At 53.5% G+C, this 22,449-nt stretch overlaps 11 protein-coding genes and 1 non-coding gene across 12 annotated transcripts; 7 read left to right on the forward strand and 5 right to left on the reverse strand.

The window, feature by feature from the left end:
- Positions 1 to 1,617: 1,617 nt before the first annotated feature.
- ColSpa_04762 (satratoxin biosynthesis SC1 cluster protein 4) lies at positions 1,618 to 3,161 on the forward strand (the record flags this gene model as incomplete). The annotated part of the gene is made up of 5 exons (XM_049270974.1): positions 1,618 to 1,804; positions 1,878 to 1,934; positions 1,988 to 2,058; positions 2,126 to 2,505; positions 2,615 to 3,161. 5 exons carry the CDS (start codon positions 1,618 to 1,620, stop codon positions 3,159 to 3,161), a joined length of 1,242 nt encoding a protein of 413 aa, XP_049126931.1.
- Positions 3,162 to 3,359: 198 nt separating this feature from the next.
- On the reverse strand, positions 3,360 to 4,851 carry ColSpa_04763 (L-saccharopine oxidase; the record flags this gene model as incomplete). The annotated part of the gene is made up of 3 exons (XM_049270975.1): positions 3,360 to 4,451; positions 4,518 to 4,737; positions 4,796 to 4,851. The coding sequence occupies 3 exons, from the start codon at positions 4,849 to 4,851 to the stop codon at positions 3,360 to 3,362; spliced, it is 1,368 nt and encodes a 455-aa protein (XP_049126932.1).
- Positions 4,852 to 5,677: 826 nt separating this feature from the next.
- Positions 5,678 to 8,118, forward strand: ColSpa_04764 (glutathione transporter 1; the record flags this gene model as incomplete). Its single annotated transcript, XM_049270976.1, has 3 exons — positions 5,678 to 6,530; positions 6,592 to 7,853; positions 7,921 to 8,118. The coding sequence occupies 3 exons, from the start codon at positions 5,678 to 5,680 to the stop codon at positions 8,116 to 8,118; spliced, it is 2,313 nt and encodes a 770-aa protein (XP_049126933.1).
- Positions 8,119 to 8,383: 265 nt separating this feature from the next.
- On the reverse strand, positions 8,384 to 10,075 carry ColSpa_04765 (putative transcriptional regulatory protein; the record flags this gene model as incomplete). The annotated part of the gene is made up of 1 exon (XM_049270977.1): positions 8,384 to 10,075. The coding sequence occupies one exon, from the start codon at positions 10,073 to 10,075 to the stop codon at positions 8,384 to 8,386; it is 1,692 nt and encodes a 563-aa protein (XP_049126934.1).
- Positions 10,076 to 11,097: 1,022 nt separating this feature from the next.
- On the forward strand, positions 11,098 to 11,192 carry ColSpa_tRNA_125. The gene is made up of 2 exons: positions 11,098 to 11,135; positions 11,157 to 11,192. It is a non-coding gene; the product is annotated as a tRNA-Ile (tRNA).
- Positions 11,193 to 11,847: 655 nt separating this feature from the next.
- Positions 11,848 to 12,798, forward strand: ColSpa_04766 (DSC E3 ubiquitin ligase complex subunit 3; the record flags this gene model as incomplete). Its single annotated transcript, XM_049270978.1, has 1 exon — positions 11,848 to 12,798. One exon carries the CDS (start codon positions 11,848 to 11,850, stop codon positions 12,796 to 12,798), a length of 951 nt encoding a protein of 316 aa, XP_049126935.1.
- Positions 12,799 to 13,172: 374 nt separating this feature from the next.
- Positions 13,173 to 16,548, reverse strand: ColSpa_04767 (ATP-dependent RNA helicase mtr4; the record flags this gene model as incomplete). Its single annotated transcript, XM_049270979.1, has 2 exons — positions 13,173 to 13,353; positions 13,406 to 16,548. The coding sequence occupies 2 exons, from the start codon at positions 16,546 to 16,548 to the stop codon at positions 13,173 to 13,175; spliced, it is 3,324 nt and encodes a 1,107-aa protein (XP_049126936.1).
- Positions 16,549 to 17,222: 674 nt separating this feature from the next.
- Positions 17,223 to 17,529, forward strand: ColSpa_04768 (uncharacterized protein; the record flags this gene model as incomplete). The annotated part of the gene is made up of 2 exons (XM_049270980.1): positions 17,223 to 17,436; positions 17,501 to 17,529. The coding sequence occupies 2 exons, from the start codon at positions 17,223 to 17,225 to the stop codon at positions 17,527 to 17,529; spliced, it is 243 nt and encodes an 80-aa protein (XP_049126937.1).
- Positions 17,530 to 17,844: 315 nt separating this feature from the next.
- On the reverse strand, positions 17,845 to 19,368 carry ColSpa_04769 (pentatricopeptide repeat-containing protein At5g41170, mitochondrial; the record flags this gene model as incomplete). The annotated part of the gene is made up of 1 exon (XM_049270981.1): positions 17,845 to 19,368. One exon carries the CDS (start codon positions 19,366 to 19,368, stop codon positions 17,845 to 17,847), a length of 1,524 nt encoding a protein of 507 aa, XP_049126938.1.
- Positions 19,369 to 20,097: 729 nt separating this feature from the next.
- On the forward strand, positions 20,098 to 20,316 carry ColSpa_04770 (37S ribosomal protein S25, mitochondrial; the record flags this gene model as incomplete). Its single annotated transcript, XM_049270982.1, has 1 exon — positions 20,098 to 20,316. One exon carries the CDS (start codon positions 20,098 to 20,100, stop codon positions 20,314 to 20,316), a length of 219 nt encoding a protein of 72 aa, XP_049126939.1.
- Positions 20,317 to 20,384: 68 nt separating this feature from the next.
- On the forward strand, positions 20,385 to 20,858 carry ColSpa_04771 (37S ribosomal protein S25, mitochondrial; the record flags this gene model as incomplete). Its single annotated transcript, XM_049270983.1, has 2 exons — positions 20,385 to 20,473; positions 20,531 to 20,858. 2 exons carry the CDS (start codon positions 20,385 to 20,387, stop codon positions 20,856 to 20,858), a joined length of 417 nt encoding a protein of 138 aa, XP_049126940.1.
- Positions 20,859 to 21,314: 456 nt separating this feature from the next.
- On the reverse strand, positions 21,315 to 21,809 carry ColSpa_04772 (UDP-N-acetylglucosamine transporter yea4; the record flags this gene model as incomplete). Its single annotated transcript, XM_049270984.1, has 1 exon — positions 21,315 to 21,809. One exon carries the CDS (start codon positions 21,807 to 21,809, stop codon positions 21,315 to 21,317), a length of 495 nt encoding a protein of 164 aa, XP_049126941.1.
- Positions 21,810 to 22,449: the final 640 nt, after the last annotated feature.

Below are 22,449 nucleotides of genomic sequence, written 5' to 3' on the forward strand. Positions count from 1 at the left end.
AACGACTCTCGCAGATATTTCGCAGGGGCGACGGACATCTATGCTGGCCGAATGCATCTGGCGCACAGTATGCAGCCGCAGTCACCCGCAAGCCAGGCACTTTCAGCAACCCCTCAGATGGCTAGAATAATTGAAGCTGAAGGGAGCATCAATGGGGATATCGAAGGCTATCATGCGAGCCAACAAGCTAGCGGCGATATCAACAGCATGAATCCATTTACCATGCACCCATCTACGCCTACAAAGATGCGACCGCAATCATGAAAGTATGTCATTGTCAAGTTGAGATATCATAGTCGATTTATTCGAGGTGCAGATCCATATTCTTTCCTGTCATGTGAACTTTGCCTAGTCTGCAATACGCTCACGATATCTTCGGGAGACGGCCGCAAAGTCTAGACCTGCCCCGATTGGACTCTAGATTATGGACCGGAAACTTTGAACTATGGCAGATGCGTTATCTGTACGAATACAACTAAGAGACCGGACCAAGCGCTCACATCTGCTGTGTCTGCATTTCAAACTTGCGGCGGATCCGATCCGCTGAGTCGGTGTTGCAGGCCACACTAATCGAATCACAGTCGATGTCACTCTCTGGCCCAGAAATGATATCAAGAAGAGTGTAACATCCATCAAATACCGTCAGATGCTAAAGGAATAGGTAGGGAATCAGAACAATACTCGTAGTAATCTGATTTCCTTCGCGTAATTAAAAAAAAAAAAAAAACCCCTAAGTTTCTGCTGCGGACAGACTGGTTCTCATCAGACGGCAACTCCGTGCCCAGATTCGCATGAGTCCAGCAGGGGCTTTAAAATGGATAAGGGAATCTGAGGCCCTGATTGGTTGTACGGCGGGTAGGAATTCGTCTGTTGGGGGCGTTTACGATCGTTGCTTTTTCTCGGTACTGCTTTCATGATTCTTCTGATTTGGCCGCTCCAAGCAATGTGGGGTTTCGGCAAGGTGAGAGAGACTCATCCTCAACCGTGAGCGAAACTAGCGGACGACGGTATCAATTTACCGTCTTTTCTTTTTCAGTTTGGCCTCGTTAAATTGTGCTTACTTTTTAGCTCCCGGCCCTCAAGTCCCTCCCCTCCTCTCCATGAAACTAAAACTCACCCGCATATGTCACTTTTCCACTTGAGAATATCATCTCAGAGCCAGTGGCCCGATTTCCACATAAGTTGCTTCTTTTCCCTGATCAATCACACACGAATCCTCGATGGCGAACACAAGGGGGTCGCATGGCAAGTCCGCCACCCGGTCTCATTGTGTCTTCCCTAGCCAAGCATCTTTGAAGACAGCCCACACTCAATAGAATAAGGGCAACGAAGTTTGCTTGTCAGTTTCCAGTCTGCTGCTTGCCCAGCTCGGAGCCTTCCCTGTTCTTGCATCATGCCCGACTGGTGTGACGCGGCATGCTCAGGTAAAAATTTCCGCGGATCACAAAACGGTCTTCCAGTGTTCCACGTAGATAAAGCATACCCAGATCCCCGGGACCGTTTTTCAATTTGACCGTTTATTTATCCCTCTTTGCCCATTCACAAGCTCTTCTTGCCACAGAAGAAAGCCCCCCCCCTTTGACGCCCTTGACGGGTTGACTCACTATCGATGAGCAGATGGCTTTCCCCGGATCCGAGTACATGGCCGAGGCGCCCGCTGGCCAAGGTCGATTCGACGCGGGGACAATTACATCAGGAGCGCTGGCTTTGGGCGGCACGCTGACCTCGCTCTCCATCATTTTTGTTGGTCTGAGAGCATATACAAGGATTTCTCTAGTCGGAAAAGCTTTTGGTCTCGATGACTGTTAGTCAAGCGCCACGGTTTCCGGCCCGTTTGCTCGACCAAATTATCGTCATGCTAACAACAGCCCCTCCAGATCTCATAGGCATCTCATTGGGGTGGGCGATAATCTTTTTTGGTCTCTCGATCAAATGTAAGTCTAGCTCACCAGTGCTCGCCTTCCTCCACAGTAGCTGACTATGACAGTATGTGACCTTGGCGTGGGAGTTCACATATGGCAGGTCAAGCGCGACGATTATTCCCCTGCGTTTCTGCTGGTATGTACCTCTTTAATCTGGGCTACCACCAGTACACCAGATCGTCCACGACTAACCAAGCGTCTAGCATGGCTTGATCGTGGTCGTCGTTTATTCTCTTGGCGTTACAACGGCAAAGCTCTCCCTGCTTGTGCTCTACCTGCGTCTCTCGCCAGAGCGGTGGTTCAGGATCGTCACCATGACGTTTATTGGTCTTGCCACGGCCTACGCGCTCACCTACTTATTCCTGATAGTGTTCAGCTGCAGACCTACCCAAGCCTCCTGGGACCTTTCGGCAAGGCCAGGGGCGGTATGCGTTGACAAAAACATAGTCTACATGGCTCTTAGCGGAACCAATATCATCATGGATATCGTTTGTCTGATCCTCCCCTTGAAGATCATCATCCCTCTTCAGATGGCCAGGAGACAAAAATGGTCTCTGATCCTTCTTTTCGCCACAGGCAGCTTGTAAGTTGATATCTTGTCTACTTGTTAAGGTGTAGTGTTTCTGAAATCCACGTAGTGTATGTATCTGTGCCATCCGACGCACAATTCTCCTCCCGCAGCTATTCAATAGCAAAGACTACACCTTTGACCTCGAAAAGCAACTAAACTGGGCGTCTATCGAACTAAATGCCGGTGTCGTTTGCGCATCTGTCCCAGCTCTCAAGCCGCTCTTCATGCACTACCTACCCATGTTTGTTACCTCCCGCATTGCCGGTTCCAAATGCAACAAATCGAACCCGAACTATCAGAACCACCTAACAACGGACCCCTTCTCATCAACAATTGAGAACAACAAGAAGCGCCGCAACGTTCAGTCTGAGGCCTACGAGTTGCATTCGCGCGACGACGTCTCTCTTTCGCCAAGCGAGATGCAGAGGAACGGCTCAAACGAAGATGTTGCGAAACTTTGGTCGGGCGACGCGTTTCGCAAAGACTGTGCGGGGCACCGAGAAACTATTATCGAGTCGAAGCACAGAGACAATGACAGCAGCAGTATTGACAGTATTGGAGAGATTCAACCGATACCTGAGGGTAGTTCGCGTCCAACTCCGCAGCGAGTGAAAAGCATGAGCATCAGAGTTACTACTGAAACAAGAGTTGAATACGAAGAGCCGTAGTCCGCTCTCTCATTTGATGTAGCTGCGGGCGGGCGGTGTTCTCAAATTTATTTTTAATCTTTTATCTTCTTTTACTTTTTTCTTCTTTTTTTTCTTGGGAAGGGAGGGGGGCGGGGCGGCGTTGTCTTTGCTTAGTTTGATAGAAGTAGTGTCCAGTGGGCCAAATCTGATTCACTTTTGCTTTATTTATCCAGTGAACTATAGTCCCTGTTTGGTTTCCAGGTGCAAAACGTCTCTGAGATCCTTGACTTCCGTTCCTGGACGAGTCGCGACAGGCCTTGACTCTCTGTTGCCATATTTCCACTCCTTCTTCAAGCCCCTCTCCTTGCCCTCCAAAGCGTCCGAGATGTAGTCGCCAATGATTGGAAACATCTTGAAGGCGTGGCCCGAGTCACCGGTGGCCAGAAGAAGAGACGGGTGCTTTGGATGGTTGTCAATCAGCCAGTGGGCGTCAGGAGAGTCGGTACACCAACAGACCCTCGCGCCAAGGAGCGGCCGCCCCGAGAACTGCGGCATTACAGTATCGATGAAAAGTTTGATGGCAGTGGCGGCTTCATCAGGGATGCCGTCGTCCGGATGTGTGCTCGCATATCGAGGGACCGAGTAGTGTTCCACTTTGCCTGAGGGATCAGTGTAAGTCCCGACGCGGTATTGGTATCCTGGGGATCCGTCACAGATCTTCATCCACTCTTTATATCGGTTAGTAATTCTCTCCATGACCATGTTGGAAGTTGACTTGCTAGTTTCAGGATCCGGTTCAAAGGTGAAGCCCAATTCAAAGTTGTCCACAACAGGAATCCCTTTCCACTGAGCAATTTCCTCGTCGTTCAGTTCAATGTGAGCCAAAGACCAGCATTTTGTCCACATCTCCCTGGATAATTCGGGAAGTACAGCTGGTGATGCTGCTCCGGTGCAGAGTATATACCTATCTGCACGCACCACGTCGCCCGAAGCAACCTTGATTCCGTCTAGGCTGCCCGAACTGTCAAGACTCAGTTCAGTCATGGTGCCCTCGGGCCCCGATATGAACTTGACGCCCATACCCAGTGCCTCGTGGCCCCATTTCTCAAGCGACTTTTTTGCGTGCGCCCAGCCGCCCTGGCTGTTCCAGAGCCCCTTCCATTTCTCGATCCCCTCTGCATTGCGCAGCTGAGGGACGTGCTTCGCAATCTGCTCTTTGCCCTCGACCAGCTCGAGGCCACCAGCCTGCCCAGCCTTTTTCAAGTTCTCGTAAGACTCTTTGAGGTGCTTCTCTGCCAGAGGATCTCCCAATGTTGTGACAATGCGGCCCTGGCCAAGGTATGAGGAAACATTCGCGAAATACGGTTATAGGCGAGGCCGTGGCTGTCAACTCACTGTTTCGTGGAAGACACCATTCCACTCCGGCTGTCTCCACGCATTGAGGGCTTCGAGCGCTAGATCGGTGTACAGAGGCTCGTCGTACTCGGTTCTGATGATTTTGTTCAAGTCATAACCTGCAGAGTCAAGACTCGGCACGGGGTGTCGGTCGAGACATGTAATGTTCGTGTAGCCACGTTTTGCCAGATGGTATGCGGTGCTGATTCCAAATGTTCCCCTGTCGAGCTGCACTTAGAGATACGCCAGTCACATGTGTGGATGAAATAGTTACTCACGCGCCGATGATTGCGATGCTCGAGGTCTTCGACAACGGGGGTGTGCTGTCAGCCATGCTTGCAAAATTAAAATTGGCTATCTTCAGGCAAAGAGACAAGATAAGGCAGGGCCGATTCGCATTTGACTACGTTTTCAGGAAATGAGAGTTGCTCAGGTATTCATGAGATTTGTAGTCGTGAGATTCGGCACCGCCACAGCAGAGCTCCGGGGCGAAGGAGGACCAACTAGGCCAAACCGTTGCACTCTCATTGGCTCCTCCTTGTCCCCTCCCCTGCACAGTCATTGCTAGGGAATAATTGGCCCGCTTGGCCGCTAAAGCACGTGTCCGGACGCATAATCCCAGAGGTCCACGCCGGCTTGGACCTTCCCTTCCGCCTCATTTCCTCATTCCCGGCTTCGGAGATGCAACGTGGGCGGGCACCCTCGCGTGCCAACAAGCTCTCCCCAGCCCGCATTAATCGTCGCTTCTCTCCGCCATAGACAATGTCCATGATTACAGTAGTTTCTCTGATTCATTGGCGGCTGCACAGGGCAGATAGCTTGGACCTTCCAATGGCCTTGGACCTTCCATAGAACTCTCTCCCCTGGTCGGTTCCCACCTGTGTGTCATGAGGAAACACCCGCGAAAAAAGGCTATCTGTGGGCTGTGCGGGGGTCTGAAGTTTGGGGAAAGATAAACTGATTAGGACGATGGTCCGAATTCTGGGGAAGGTTGATACTGGCAGATACAACGTTGATGGGACGCGCATCACTGTATCAGACGTTGCTTATAAGTACAACACGCGACCACCGTTTCCTCGTTGGCAGCGCAGGCCACATCGGTTCAACACACCACTCGTTAGAACACTACCCAGTTACCTGCGGCCTTCGTCCGAGTCACTATGTCCGCCGCGACAAAAAAGGACGGCGACAAAGCTGCTGAGGCACGCCCAGTGCCCCAGCAGACGTCGGACCTCGAGGCCCACGATGTCGAGGACCTTGACAAGGCCATGACCTATGCCATCGGCGAGATTGAGGAACACTTCGACATCGACTCAGACAACTCGCCGTATCCCGAGGTCCGCGCCAACGTGCCCAACACGGACGACCCGACCATGCCAGTCAACACGCTTCGCATGTGGATTCTCGGCATCATCTTCACCATGCTCGGGTCTGGCATCAACCAGTTCTTCTCCATGCGGTATCCCGGCGTCACCATCTCGTCGCTCGTGGCCCAGCTCGTGTCGTACCCTGTGGGGTGTGCTGTCGCTCGCCTGCTCCCAGTGAAGAAGATCCGCGTCTTTGGCCGCTGGGATCTCGTCATCAACCCGGACCACTACTTCAACATCAAGGAGCACGCCGTCATCACCATCATGTCCAACCTGTCCTTCGGGCCGTCGTGGGCCACCGACATCATCCAGGCGCAGAAGGCTTCGGCATTCTACGGTCTCCACACGCCGGTTCCCTACCAGTTCCTCCTTGGTTTGTCGATGCAACTATTTGGTCTTGGCATGGCTGGACTGGCGTATCGCTTCATCGTGGAGCCGCCCCACATGATCTGGCCGTCCACTTTGGCCAATGCGGCTCTGTTCCAGACCTTGCATGGACGGGCCAACCCCATTGCCGATGGCTGGAGGATATCAAGATATCGGTTCTTCCTGTACGTCTTCGTGGGTGGCTTCTTTTGGTACTGGCTCCCGGGATACCTCTTCACTGGCCTGAGCACTTTTGCATTCGTTTGCTGGGCTGCACCAAGTAGGTCATCCACGCCCCGCAAACTACTCCACTGGTAACAACCGTTTGCTGACATTGACAGACAACGTTGTGGTCAACAACCTCTTTGGCATGTCCACAGGCCTTGCCTACCTGCCAACCACTTTCGACTGGTCTCAGATCGCCTACAACGGCTCTCCTTTGGTTGTCCCGTTTTGGGCGCAAGCCAACGTCTTTGCCGGCTGGGTCATTCTCTTCGCCATCGTCTCTCCCATTCTGTACTACACCAACACGTGGTACACGGCCTACCTTCCATTTTCGGGGGCTGACACGTACGACAACACTGGCACCATCTACAACGCCACACGAGTAGTTGGCAAGGATGGCAACTTCATCGTGGAAGAGTACGAAAAGTACAGCCCTCTCTACATGCCGGTGACATTCGCGCTTAGCTACGGCATCTCTTTTGCAGTCATGACCTGTGTACCGACTTACATCTTCATCAACTACTACAAGGACATCATCGGTGCTTTCAACCCGGGCCGGAAGAAGGACGTTCACAGTCGCTTGATCGAGAGATACCCCGACACGCCATGGTGGTGGTACGCCATCATGACCGTCATCGTCCTGGCTTTGACAATCATCATACAAGAGGTGTACAAGACCCAGATGCCGGTTTGGGGTGTTTTCTTGGCTTTCGGTCTGGCTTTCATCTATCTGATCCCGACTGGCAGCGTTTATGCCGTCGCAAACCTCAACAGCAACGTCCTCACGGTGTTGGGCGAGATCATTTCAGGATACGCCATTCCGGGCAAGCCTATCGTAATGCTCATCTTCAAGTTCTACGCCTACACCGGCCTCAGCCAGGCCATGCTCTTCTGTTCGGACATGAAGCTTGGGCTCTACATGAAGATCCCGAGACGGACGCTGTTTGTAGCCCAGCTGACTGCCTGCATCACCGGTTCTCTTACACAAAACGCCGTGCTCCTCTGGATGCTCAACAACGTCAAGGATATCTGCCTCGAGAGCCAACCGAATGGTTACACCTGCCCACAAGGACGTGTCAACTTCTCCTCGAGCATCGTATGGGGTGCGATCGGCCCGGCCCGTCTTTACAGCGTTGGCAAGATCTACTCAGGTCTTTTGCACTTCTTCTGGATCGGTGCGCTGTTGCCGGTGGTTACGTTCTTCCTCAAGAAGAAGTTCCCGAACAACAAGTTCCTGGGCTATCTGCACTGGCCCCTTTTCTTCGCCGGAACAGGCAATGTGCCTCCTGCGACTGGACTCAACTATACTTCGGCATTCGTTGTCTCGTTCGTCTTCAATAAATGGATCAAGGGCAAATTTCCACATTGGTGGGCAAAGGTGAGTGATGCGAGGCCTTCCGCTATTCCAATTTGAGTAGTCCATATAACTGACATGGTAACGACAGTACAACTATGTCCTATCCGCCGCTCTCGACTCCGGCCTAGCCATTTCTGCCATTGTCATTTTCTTTGCCCTCGTTTTCCCCGGTGTCCAGCTCAGTTGGTGGGGAAACAATGTCCAAGGGACCACAATCGACGGCCAAGGCATTCCTTTGAAAGCCATTCCTGCCAACGGCACCTTCGGCCCTGCAACCTGGTCGTAATTAGAAAAAAGATTCTTCCGTCCGAGGTAACCAGGGTTTTTGTTTTGTACTTGTGGCGCATACCGGGCCAACGTGGTCCTTTTCCGAACCCAGTACAGATAACTACTCATAATACTACTAATTGACAAAATGCGCCAACGCTCCCCCACTCCGTCCGTATCGAGAAGAAATAATACAAATTTTCGGGTCATAACACGTTCAAAACCATGGGATTCCTCAGCCAAATGCGCAAATCGTGGCATCCTTGGTCTCGGAAAGAAGCGTCTTAAGCAAGACTGATATTGTGACACAGCGGCGCAACGAAGCGGGCCCAATCATTAAACGCCTTGGGGCTGGGCGACAGCTGACGATCCGACGAAAGAAACGATGCGGCCTCTCGCTGCTTCCAGACTTTTTCAATGATGGAGCGAGTCCTGGTGACATTCGAGAGAGAATCCGACAGGTTGTCGAGGGCGTACAAAACAAACGGCCGCGCGTGACGGGGGACTTTGCCGTCATCCAGATCTTCCGTGGCCCATTCGAGCTCCTCCGTGGGGTCGAGCTGACAAGCAGCCATGAAGAGTGGCCAGGTCAAGCCGGCCTTGACGTCCGCTTTTAGAAGCATCGCGACAAGACACAGTATCTTCTTAACGTTATGCCGAATGACCGGTGTGGTCGGAGTAGAGTCGTTGAGCGCCGAGTGAAGGTACAACTCCACAGTCAACCGCTTCAGCTCCACCGTGTGCCGGACGCTTTCATCGTCACTGTCGCTCTTGAGCTGTGGTTGCTGGAGGACCGAGATCAGTCTCATGCGCTGCCGTTCCAGATCCTGCCAGCAGTCTTCCGCCGTCGAAGCCGACAGACGGTGGTATTTGAAGCTAAGCTCAGTGATCTCGCCAATTATGCTGACGAGATGGGGAGAACAACCCATCCAGAGGTCGAGCTGGTCTTCCTGGGTAGACCAAAAGTCGTTGCCAAAAATGGGCTCCTCGCCGCAAGCCGTTCGTCCCATGACATCGTAAAAGGCGAAGTACCGCTCCGTGAACTTGATGATTTGCTCCCAGGGGCCCTGCTGCTTGGCCGCCGTTTTGGCGACATCCGAACTCATGCCCTGTCGTCTGAACCGGATGAGGTCTCGAGCCCCGCGCAGATGCGTGACCCAGCGCTTGTCGCACTCGGCAATGATCTCCAGCTGACACAGGAGCATCATGAGGACGAGGATTTCCGAGTTTGCGGCAATGTCTATTGAGGACTTGTTGTCGAGAGTCAAGCGGAGCGACCGAATGACTCTGGCCGAGTAGCTCAGGGCCACGGGCTGATATGTGCTGTCTGTTCTCGCTCTATGTGAAGCGGCAAGACCCAGCAAGGCGTTCATGAGGGCTGGCGAGGCGGATGAGACGGCGAACGGGAAAATAAGGGCCGAAAATGGCGATTCGCCTGTTGCGCATGGTACCGTCATGGGGCAAATACGGTTTAGATAGTACGACAAGAGATGCGATTCCGCCTGGGTGTCGAGCTGAATATACGTCACCGGGCGGTTCATGGAGCCCAGGTTCTTTCTGAGAGTAAGAGCCGTCGATTTCTGATCGTCGCTGGAGCTGTCGTCGCTCGAAGATGAGGAAGACTCCTCTCCCACATAGTCGGTGATGAAGGAGTTCAGGAACCCGAAAGAATAGACGCGGGTTGGTACACTCCAGTAGTTGTCCAGGGTCGACGGTGGCGTCGAGGCCTTTTTCTTGTTATTGGCGCCGGCGGCCCCAGATTTCGACCACACGCCGGCCCTGCCAAAGGCACGGCCAACGTAGTCAGTCTCCCACTTGAGGACCTGGGCGTAGACGCAGTCGGCATAGCCGCGGGAGGTACACGACCCACAGTGAGGTTTGACCTCGTCGCACCGGATTTTGTGCAGGCGGCAGCGGTGGCAGCCACGGTGGCTCCGTCGAGAGACCTGCTTGGATGGGTCCCTTCTACGCGGCATTTCGAGAGAGAACTTGTGGTGAGAGTCTACTCGGATGCGTAAGGGGGAACGGAGGGAGATAACAGGGCCTGGAACTGGGCGATAACAGTGAACTGTATCCGTCACGATGGGGCCACGGCATTGACTTCAGGAGAGGAGACCCGGCCAGAGGAACGGGGGCACGCCGGGGAAGATGAGGGGTTGGTCCCCGACGGCAGCGATAGAGGCAACTTATCGGCTGACTAACATCCTGGTTGGAGCCTGTTCCCCGACTCGTATCCATCGCCAACAACCAGGGCCCGTCTGATAAAGTTTGCCAGACTGCCCGCCTCGCCAATCGAGATGTTTCCGGCAGTGGGAAACCCCCGCGAAGCCACTATCGAACCTTGACTCCGGAACCTGCCAGCCTTGGTGCGACTGCGCGTTTGACTATCTCATATCTCAGACACAAGCCAAAGATTAAGTTGCGGAATTGCTCTGCTTTATTCTTAAAGTTGTATGGCTCAGTGCGGTGCGGAACTGAGTTGCGACAGTCTGACTCGCGCTTGCTCAGATGCCAAGATGGACTCTGGGTAGAAGGACGTCCAGCATCCAACGGTAGCAGCGGCAGTAAGCTACAAAGCAGAGGACTTGAACGGATCATGGCGCAGCCAACTGTGCCTTGAAAACCTCGAGCCTTATCAATGTTCTGACAACTTCCCGTCATGAGGACGCGATTGATATCGTCGTCTGATCTCCCAGAAGACAATCTCAGAGGGTGGTGCCAACCCAGGGAGGGGCCACAAAGTTTGGGCGATCCGCAACAGAGCATCCTGGTCCGGGGAGCGAGTAGGATCTCACAATGGGACGGCCTAGCCCGCATGTGGGAGCTATCGTAACCCATCTGATGCGAATACCGACACTAAAAAGTGCGGATTGCAAAGTATTCCTGGTCCTTCCCAGACCTTTGAGGAGTCATCGTGGCCATCATAGGGTTCCCATGACTCAGAAGCCCACCAACCCCATAAATGCGGTATTTCCATAACCTCTAACATCAATCAATAGGTCGGTTAGCTCAGTTGGTTAGAGCGTGGTACTAATATATCATCTGATACATTGAGTAATGCCAAGGCCGGGAGTTCAAGCCTCCCACTGATCACGTCTTTTTAGATTGTTGCGATGATTACAATAGGTGTAAGGAAAGACAACTTTTTTGAGCTGTGAAAACCTGGGTATCTTTGGGTTGGCACAGCCGATAAGATAAGACAAAAAGTTTGCCCAGTTAAGCATGAGATGATGGACCCGAAGACCCAGTCAAGAGGTTTGAGGCATTGAGCAACCATTGTTTTGATTGCAATCGTTAGGTGGTTGATGTGCTTGCGCTCAGAATTCATGTCTGCCATGGGCTGTCTTCCCGAACTTGGAATTATGAGACGACATCAACTGGCTGGCTTAGTGACGACCAGTTTCGGATTCGAACGCAGCACCAACACGCCAGCTGCAACAGTAACAAAATTAAACAAATCAACCCTCCGGTCAACCTCAATGCATGGCGCAATCGGATGATGGCTAGCAAGATTGACACAGATTACAGATTTGAAGTTACGAAAGGCGCATTGAGGGATGAAAGAGACTATACGTTATGAAGTATATGCATTGAAGGAGGATATGCACTGACTCGGCGCAGATAACGATAAGCTCCACACAGATGTCATCCGTTCCCAGTCCAACATCTCGTCAAGCTCCATCACCAGCTTGAACAATCTGGAACCCAATCCTCCAAACAGATTCCCTCTGCAAACAATGTTGCCAAGATGACAGCTCCACGCCCCTGGACACCCCCCCTACTCCTCCGAATCCGTTTCACAACCTCCCTCCCCGATCTCGACCTCGACATCCCCTCCCCCTCGCAAACCACCGTCGCTGCCCTCAAGCACCTCATCCGCGGCCGCCTCGCCCAGCCCGATTCCCAGCGGCGCCTGCGCTTCATCCACCAGGGAAAGATCCTGCCCGACGCCTCCGCCCTCAGCTCGGTTCTTCGGCCTCTTCCCCCGCCACCACCCTCTGCCTCGCAACCAACAACCCCAGCAACACCCGGCGCGGGCTTCGACGACCCAAAAGGCAAAGGAAAGGCCAAGGCAAACGACCCCGCGCCGCCGCAGAGGGTCTACGTGAACTGCAGCATCGGCGACAGCCTCACGGACGACGAGCTCGCCGCCGAAGCAGAAGCCGCGCTCCGCGCCCCTACCGACCGTGGCACGTCAGCAAACACGTCCTCCAGGGACGGCCAGGGTCCCGGCCACCATGGATCGCAACACCAATACGGCCAGCAGCGCGCCACGCCGCGGGGTTTCGACAGGCTCCTGAACGCGGGCTTCACGGCGGCCGAGGTGAATCAGCTGCGCCTGCAGTTTCGCGAGATCCGCGCGACGCAGTACACCCCCGACACGATGCCGAGCCCCGACACGATGCGCTCGCTCGAGGATTCGTGGATCGACTCCAACGCGGGCGGGGCTCTGCCCGGCGCGGCAGGCACCGGCGGTGAGGGTGGCGAGGGCGGCGACGATGCGTTTGGGGTCATGAGCGGGATCTTGGACGTGCTGATCGAGGGCCTGATTGTGGGCTTCTTTTGGCCATTGGGGTGTCTGGGCTGGCTGTCGAGGGAGGAGAACATGCTCTCTGGCCGCTGGCAGGACTTTATTGGGTTTGGCGTAACTCTAAGCATCATCATTGGCGTTATCAGGGCTTTTTCGGGAGACCGATAGGACAAAGGAGCGGTCATCATCATTCTGGCGTTTATGTGGCTTTTGCGATTAATCAATGATACCAGGCATCAAGAACAGCGGAGGCAAAAGTAAGCGGCAAGGGACTGCGAGCCAGACATAATCACGCAGGTAGAGAGACAGCAAAAAGGGCCATTATCTGCTTCATTGGTGGCCATGGAGAAGGGACTTTTCGAGGGCCTCTTACAACTCCGAATCCGCACACACAAAGATTCTACATGGTATAAAACCTCCCTCAAAACCTTCAACGCCTTGATGTCCCCTGGGGCTACATGAAAAATGAAGAAACAAGAAAGGGCGGGGAGCCGACGAGGATCCAAGGAGGGCACCAGCGGGGAAAGTGACCGGGACAAACCTTAGAGGTACAAACTCTGGGCCGCAACGATGTCACGGCGGATCTTGGCGAGACTGTCTTCGAACTTCTGAGTCAGCTCGTCGCTGCCCATGACCTTCGCACCCTGGCCCATCTGGCGCAGGAGCTCTTCTAGGCGGCGGAAGAGGCGGATGAGGGAACCCTCGTAAGCGTTGGTCATTTTGCTGTATAGTGTTAGTAAAAGCCGAGCGAATAAATACTCATTTTCAGACTTACCAGATCTCTGCAAACGGTTTGCCCTGAGCCCAGGAGTAGACAGTCTCCATCAACTGCCACTTGAAGCCGGCCAGGTATTCCTCCTCGTTAAGCTCGAGCTTGCTTTCGCGACTGACCTTGGCGACCTGCTTGGCCTTGGCCTGGACCTCACGGTAGGGCTTGGCCAGCTCCTCGCGCAGAGCAGCGGTCTCGAGCTTCTCGTCGAGGACGAAGCAGCTGAGCGTCGCAGCAATGAGCTCGGGAGACAGTTCATTGAAAAAGCGATCAAACAGAAGCTCGGCAAGGACAAGCTCGTGGCCCTCTGTAGATGAAATTTCGCAGGCAACACGAGCCTTGAGCTCGACAACCTCGGACTCGTTGAGGAAACCAAGACGGCGCAAGACACGCTTGCGCGCCTTCAATTCGTCCATCTGAGCAATGCTGTGAAGTCTCGCTATCTCCCTCTTCTTGGCCTTGATCTGTTCGCCCAACTTCTCCTTGGCACGATATTGAAGGTACAGCTGGGGAAGCATTGGTGATCCGTGGAGAGGGTTGGTGAGGAGACGCGCCTCCAACATCTCAATCTTCCTCATCAGGCCCTTGAATGCGTCATCATTAATTCCCATGTTCTCAACGGGGTCCAAAATGGGGAGTCCGTCGGGGAAGCGTCGGTGAACCTCTCGGAGAGAGTTGCCGACTTCCTGAAGAGCCGCCTGCGTCTTGCAGTCCTTTGGCATGAACACTCTGATTTGACTGATTGCCTTGACGCAAGTCAACAGACACGGGACAATCTCAAAGCGAGCTCCGTTATCAGGCTGTTCTGGCTTGGGATAAGGGACTAACCCCGAAGGGAGGTCTCCAGAAGCCAGTTTGGCACCCTCGGCAATAGGGGCGCTCTTTTGGTCCACAACCATCATGACATCAATGACGCAAGACTCTTGAGGAGGGTATTCGGGTTCGGTGGGCTTGCGTTGGCGCCTCACCAGGTTTGCAACCACACCCCAGCCGAAGTCGGTGCCACCAATGGTGTTGTTGGTCTTCTTAGGATCGTGAATGCGAACCAGACGACCAGGCTGCATGAAATCAGTGCAATGCTCAGGATGTTGGATAACTGCACGCATGTCGCTAGTGTACTGCTCCAGTTGGTTGCGCAGGTTGTAGTAATCCTTGACGGTGGCCTCGTCAGCAATCGACATGTTGTCTCTCTCTTGCTGAAGGGCCATGAGATCCCGCTCCAGAGCCGGGACACTAGCACCGGTTTGGAATTGGTGGAAGCAGCGCTCAAGCATGAACTCGGGGGAAATAGCCTCGATTCTCAGCAGGTTCAAGATCATGTTGTAGCCAAGGTAGAAGGCGGAGTTAAGACGGTCTTGCTCGCCGACAACAATAGCGCGAGCGGTGTCAGGCTCCATTTTATCGTCAATCATCATGATAACAATACCACGAGAATCCAAGCCTCTACGACCAGCACGTCCAGACATCTGGATGTACTCAGACGGTGTGAGAGGCCTGCGCTGAGTACCGTCCCATTTGGTAACCTGGGTGAAGACAACGGTCTTGGCAGGCATGTTGAGGCCAATAGAGAAGGTCTCAGTTGCGACAAGCACCTTGATGAGGGACTCTTGGAAGAGAATCTCGATGGTCTCCTTCAGAATAGGCAGGAGACCAGAGTGATGCACACCGATTCCCTTTTGCAAAAGAGGAAGCAGGTTTTGGATCTGAGGCAGCTCGCGGTCGGCTTCGGACAAGCTCTGAATGGCGTTGTTGAAGACAGTCTTGACCATGGCCTGCTCCGAATCGTTGTTGAACTGGAAATGAGAGATCTGTAAAGCCAAATTTTCGACCTCCTTTTTGCTGAAGTTGAAGATGATGACGGGATGGAAACTCTTCTGCATAATCATGCGGACAATTTTGGAGATGTCGGCTTTCATATCAGCCGCAGCTCCGCCCTTCTGGGTCTGCTTCTTGGCTCCCTTGCCCTTCCAGCTTGCACTAGCGTTGTTGGGGTCTTGTCCCTTGCCCGCCTCGATCAGGGCCATGGTCTTTTGAAAGTTGCCTTCTCTGAACACGCCCTTCTCGTCCACAACCAAGAAGATACCACTGCCACCAGCGGGGAAGAAATAGTTCTGAAGAGGAGTAGGTCGGAAGTCGGTGTAGACAACATGACACGCCTGGTGGTGGATTTTGGCGATCCATTCTGCGAATTGGAAGGCGTTCGGAATGGTGGCGGACAGGAAAACATAGCGAACCTTATCGGGAAGCAGGATGATAGTCTCTTCCCAAACCACACCTCTGGTCTTGTCGCGCATGTAGTGAATCTCGTCAAAGACAACCCAGGCGACCTCGCGCATGATCTCAGAACCACGGTACAACATGGAACGCAGAATCTCAGTGGTCATGACCAAACAACTAGCGGTAGGGTTGATGGTAACATCACCAGTCATGAGGCCGACGTCGCCGAATAGTGCTTCGAAATCTCGGTACTTTTGGTTGGAAAGAGCCTTGATGGGACTCGTGTAGATGACTCTCTGGTTACGCTTCAAGCATTGGGCAATGGCATACTCGGCGACGACGGTTTTTCCGGCAGAGGTGTGAGCAGAGACAAGCACGCTCTCCTCTCTCTCAATCGAAGCAACGGACAAGCTCTGGAAGGGATCCAGCTTGAAGTTGTACTTGCGCGCGGGCTCGGCAGGCGGCTTATGCTCGGAGAGCGGAACGTATTCGTAATCCAGATCAGGAGGCAAGGCGACCTGGTGCTGAATGTTGTGGGACAAAACAAGTGACTCGTCCTGGGCCTGGGTGAACGTCGCGGCACCGGCAACCTCTCTCGACTGGGCAGTCTGGAAGGTATCGGTCAGGACAGGCTGGGCCTCGTCCTCTTTTTTCCTGCGCTTGTGGCTCTCCTCCTGCTCGTCTGATGTCGCACCAGCGTCCTCGGCTTGCTCACCATCATGGCCGTCTTTCGAGGTCTCGTCAGCGTCAGGCATCTCGGCATCATCTTGCTGAGCGGCAACGCCGTTCTTAATTGCGCCGTCGGCCTTACGCTTGTTGCTCTTTTCTTTCTTGCGAGACTTCTTGGGAGGCTCAGCGGGTTCGGGATCGCTTTGCGACTCGGGTTGCTCCGCGTCGGGTTGAGCGTCGAAGACGTCGAAAAGCTCGTCCATGGCGGGCGACTACTTGGTGCCAATACGGGGGGCAAAGGTGGCGGCGGCAGCAGCAATAAAGTGATGTTGTAGTGTTGGTATTGAAAGGGATGCCAATAAAGCAGTATTACTTAATTGAAGTCGATCCCCTGCAGTAAAGAAGACTGTAGAAGGTCGAAGGGGATCGAGATGCAGCGATCCGTCTCTGTGGAATCGAGTTGGGGTGAGACGTGACGGGAGCTTCGTCAATTTTGCCTGGTCCCAGCGATGTGCGGCGGTCGCATTTCCCACTCCAGGCGCTCGGGGAAAAAGTTGACGGGTGAGCGAAAGCAGGAAAAGGCAGAAAAAAAATTCCAAGTGAGTGGACGGGAGGACTGTGAAAATGGACCAGGCAGGGAAGGCGGTCACACTTAGCGCCAGCTTCGAAATCCCGGCTGCAGGACTGGACCATAGCCCGGCTGTCGACCTCAATCGTCAGAGTCACGTGTGCTTACATAATGCCCCAAGCCTGGAGATTCTTTGGAGCTAAGCCGGATCACACCCTCAGACCACTCTTTTGTATGACTTCAACACCACAACTACATCACTCCCTGTCCCCATTGCGCTTCGCGATCGCCGCAAAACAGACCGCCACAGTACGACCGACCTGCTCAACACTGCTACCAGTCCAATTGATGCTGACCGACCCTCCGTAGATGCTCGCCCGTGCCGCCGCCCGCGCGGTCCCCCAGACTCGTACCGTTGTCGCTCGCCGCGGCTTCCAGACCACCCGCGCCCAGATGTCGTCGCCCTACCACTACCCAGAGGGCCCTTACTCCAACATCCCCTTCAACCCCAAGTCCAAGTGGTTCGGCGCCGGTTTCTGGACCTACTCTGCTCTTGGCTTCTTCGCCCCCTTCGGCATCGCTGGTGCGTGCTTTTTCCCCGTTGCTCCGGGCCCCCCCGAATTTGAGCGAACTGACAAGCTTTTCAGCCTGGCAAACCTACAAGCCCAAGGTTTAAATGGCCGCATACGCGTTTTCCTTGAGTCGATCGCGAGTGTACAGCATGGATTGAGTTGGGATGGAGGACGACTATGTACATAAGCAGAAATAGAGACTTTTCGTCCTCAGCAAACACCAATCACGGAATCACACGCTTTGCAAACTTGCCGTGTTTCGTAGTTGTTATCGTGTTGTTGCCGATTCACACTAATAACCCAGTGGTGTGAGCAACAACTGGGTCTAACAAGTTGAAGAAACCACGGCATGAATACTTGGGCCGAAGTGACCAGAATGACGGAATTGATAGGGTTTGCGAGATTATTGGTATCATCGTCTAAGGGTGTTTTACATACAAAGGCCGTTTCCTGGACGCTTCGGGCTTCTGCTGCTGCTGCTGCTGCCGGGGCACAAACTGCTTGGAAAGGACCGAACTCTTGCCCTCCAAGAGCCTGGCGGTATAACTGTCCATGAACTGCGCTCTGTCTGGCGCCAGCTCCCACCTCTTCCTGAACTCCCCGTACACCTCCAACACTCTGTCATTATTTGTACATTTCATGAAGGCCCGAAGCGCCCACATCATGAGCCAAGTGTCGAGATAGAGACCCTGGACTTTATTGTCAAGCGCTAGTAGCAGCGCAGACAGAACATTCTCCAACCGGGCCTTCGTCCACCCGGAGAAGGCAGTGCCCCCGTTCTTTGTGAAGCTTTCGAACAGAGCCAGGAAGATGCTTCCATGAACGGGTACCTCAAACCACATCATCTCGTCGAGAAACTGAGCGACTCTGCCAAGATCGCCTCTCCGGATGCCGAAGTGGTTGATGAGGGTACGATATGTCCGCATATCAGGGGTGCTGCCCGCGATTGACTGCAGCTGGGGCCGCAGTGCTGGCACTTTTCGGCCGACCTCTGCGAACATGGAAAGGACCTTGGTAACTACCTTGTCCTTGAAATAGTCGTTTTGGGGCAGACTGACAGCTTCTGAGTAATTCCCCTTCATGTAATTGTAAACCTTCAGCGCCGCCTCATCTTCGCCGCATCTAAGAAAACTGGAGATGACGCAGTTCAGAACCACAGTATCAATCATTTCTCCAGCGTCCACCATCTCCTTGTAGGCAGCACGGACACCATCGGGGTCCTCCTGGAGCCCGAAGAAATGAATGAGGCTGACGCGATGATACCGGTTGAATGGGATCTTCCGTGCACTCATCTCCTTCCACAACATCTCAGCCAATGGAAAATTTCCAGACTTCGACGCAGCATCAAAGAGAATATTAAACGTGACGGAATTGCCCCTGACGCCTGATTGCTTTTCCATTTCCTTCCATAGCTGGAGAGCAGACTCCGCCTCCGTGTCGGAAGTTTTGCCAACGTACCTGCTGGCCAGAGCAAGGGCATGGTTCCATTCGTTGCGGCGAAGGGGTATGCCGCAGTCTTTTACATCGCCTAGCAGAGAAAAGTATCGCAGCATTGTCTGGGTCTCTTTTTTCTTCGGTGTGCCGAATACCCTGAGCAAACGGTGGCGCAGCCCCGCCGGCATGTGTATCATTCGAGGTTCGGGCAAGGCCGCGTACATTTCGTATATTGGATCCAGGCCGACTCTCGTAGGATACCTGAGCTTGGTGCGGACCGCAGTTCCCAACTTCGTTATGACTTGTGTAATGGTTTCGTCGCCGCGGAGAGCTTCGTGCAGTGATGGGTACTGCTGGTCCTCCTTCCGCTCGGATATCATGACTTTTGGACGTTCCGGCTTGGCGTACCTGTTGAGATAAGGATCTTCAACAAGCTCTAGATGTTCTTCCACAGTCCCAACGTCCTGGTAATCCACGAACCCAAGGAGCTCCTCTCTCTTTTTCTGCATGACCAAATCGGCAGACCGATGGTCTGCAGCGGCGGCGGCGCCAGCAACATGGCTATACGGCTGAATGCGTTCGCGGCATGGCGGTTTCGAGTACGCCGAGGAACGGGGGCGACTGGAGGGCGCCGGCAGAAAAGTCGACAGCAACCACGAGGCAGTTTGAGGACATTGAGTAACTGGCAGGCGATAGCATCGTGCGGTGTCTCGGCGGCATTGAGACGCCGACGCCCTCGAAGGTCTCTCAGTTCGAGGCTTAGGCCGGGAAGAAACTGCAACTCGAGTCGCGCAAGGTCGAGTCGAGAGGATCGCGCCGCATACGGACCCGTCAATCCGGCTAAGTACTTTCATGGGCTGTCGAGCATTGCGGGCCAGGCATCACTGTTCCATCGAAGAGCGTGAGCTTGCTGGCAGGAGAGGGAAAAAGGGATTGGCGTAGGTTAGAGAGAGCTATGAGCTGGTGTACCAAAAGCTCTGGGATGATTGGGATACGAATTATTTCGCAGGTAAAGGCATGGATAAAGTGGGGCCGGGTGGCAGAGCCGGGGGCGGCGTTAGGATTGGCCGACACTCCAAATTTCTGAGCTGCGGTTCGCGATTGATGGAGCTCAGGACGTCGAACCGCATTCCGACGACAGCAACCCTCGCCCTGCCATTGCTGTATTGATCCGAACAGTAAGTATCGTTCGCGGATTTGAGCAATGACACTCAAACCTAACCGATCTCTAGGTCAAAATGGGTCGACAAATAAGGCCCGCCCGGATCTACCAAGCCGTGAGCCAGGAGCTCAGCACGAAGATCCTGCCCGGCTACCCCGTTCAGGAACCACCATGGTTCCAGGTCATGAGAGACATTCCGCCCTCCGAAATCCTCACGAGGCCAGTCACCGTCCAGAGAAAGCCCGTCAATCTCAAGCTTCGCAAGCCGAGCAATATCTACAAGCCCCGAGAATAAAACACGAGGAGGACGGTCTGCGATCGACCTTCTACAGAGACCACCCGTGGGAGTTGGCGCGCCCGAGAATGATCCTCGAGTCAGATGGAAAGGACGCACAGAGATGCGATTGGTCCAAGGGACTGCGTCAGCCTGGCCAGCCCTTGACCGGTGAAAGGTGAGCTGATCAGCACACGGGTCACTTCGTGATATAGGTAACTAACAGCTTACGCAGTGTTGTGCAACGCCAACTCTGGCTCATGCACAACATCAAGCTCAACCGAGACCAAGCGTACGATGTCGCAAGGAAGGAGTTTTATGCGCTGCGTCAGGAGGAAGAGATCGAGAAGCGTGTTGCCAGGGAGGAAGCCAGACACGTCGGGGCGTACTTTGGCAAGAACAGACTGCAGATCGGCCTGGACCTTGAGGACAAGGAGTTTGAGAACTGGAAGGGCTGGGCACACAAGCAGTCGATTGCGAACGAGCAGAACCAGAACGCCAACTACACTAGCTTTGGCGAGGAAGCAGATAACGAGGCGGCTCCGGAAGCGACATTGCTTTGAACGGAGGCGTGACAGTTCCTGTAAGTATATGTACTACAAAAACCTGTATAATATAAGCAAATCAAAAGGTGGATGATGACAACTCGGCATCTGTCTGTTTGTGCCGTAGACTCGTCTTTCGAACTCCTGCGTAGAATGTCCGGTACCTTGCTCCTAGCCCTTGATATGGATGAGAGTAAACTCCTTGCTTGTAAATCGAGGTTGTGACGATCGTCTTGGGTCACTGAATTAGAGATATCGCTGGTTGCTCTCACGGATCACCAAACTACTTCATTACCTTGCGCTTGCAACTCTTCTAATCTCATCGCATGTGGGTGGCTATGTTGAGTCGAGATGTCAAAAATTTGGGAAATCTTCCATCAAGCGCCGTTTGGAATTTTCAACGTTCTGCTATAGTCTATCTTGGTCCACCTTGTCACCGAGTGTTCTTCCTTGATTGGGGTCATAAGCTGCTTGTCAAGTTTGCATGTCGCTCGTCCTTTTCACAACCATGCAGCCTGCGTTCGTAACACCGTATGCCTTAGCCACCTTCTCATGTTGAACTAACAGCAGGTCAGCGATCCCGGTACGGTGGAACAGCTTTCCGGTTAGACTAAGTGTGCGAATTCGGGCCCAGGACTCAATATAGAGAACTTGCATTGTGTCTTCGGGGACAATGCAAAACAACTTGAGAAGATAGGCAACCAATCCGACGATAAAGCCCGTAGCTGGGCCGTTGGTGAGGATGATGTCGGGGAACTGCTGGCGGCTTCTTACGCCCTTGAATGGGGACGACAGTAGCAGCGGGAAAATCTGGACGACTGACAGTAAGGCGGTAAAGGGCGTTGTGAGAAGGCTTTGGTGGATCTTCCGGGCTCTCGCAACGATGTGCTTGTCGTAGGTGCCAACTTGCTCTTCGCCATGGGTAGTCATGAGGTCGTCCTCGAATGCCTTGAGATGCTTGAGAGACATGGTGTCACCGCTGGATGTGAGGTAACGTCGATGCATGCTGGGGGCGTTTGGAAAGCCAATCTCCATCATGGCAAGCATCTCTTTAGTATGCCCACCCGAGCCCAGCACGACCAGGAAGTAGGCACCTCTCAGGAGGCCGTGACCTGTAGAGTTTTTGGCAGCAACATCAGACAATAAGACAGGGCGTCTCAGTCGATTTTGTTGGATTTGAAGATGGCGAGCCTATACGGTATCATTAGCCAATGTGGGCTGGGACTCTGGATGCTTGTGTACACACCGTGACGAAAATGAGGAGTGAAATAACACCAAACAGAAGGGTTACGAGCAAAGCCTTCCAAGAAGAACGTAGCATGAGCCCCAGGCCAAGTACACAGAAGGCAGAGGCAATGCCAACCAGCGTGGATGCGGCTGCCATATCAAAGACAAGTTACAGAGTTGGCTTCCTGTCTACATGCCACTCCTATGCCTCTTTGAAGAGAGATGGAGAGATGTGCTTGGGTTCTGAGACCATATCAGCAACGTGTTGTGAAGATCAGAATGCAACTCACCACGTGAGCCGAGCTCGCTCTTTCAGTTTAGTCTTATTCTCGAGCTGAAAGACTTTCTTCTGCACAGGTCCAGTTGTAGCGTCTTTAGAGTA

Source organism: Colletotrichum spaethianum (assembly GCF_022836535.1).
Source record: "Colletotrichum spaethianum MAFF 239500 DNA, contig10, whole genome shotgun sequence".
Lineage (NCBI taxonomy): Eukaryota > Fungi > Ascomycota > Sordariomycetes > Glomerellales > Glomerellaceae > Colletotrichum > Colletotrichum spaethianum.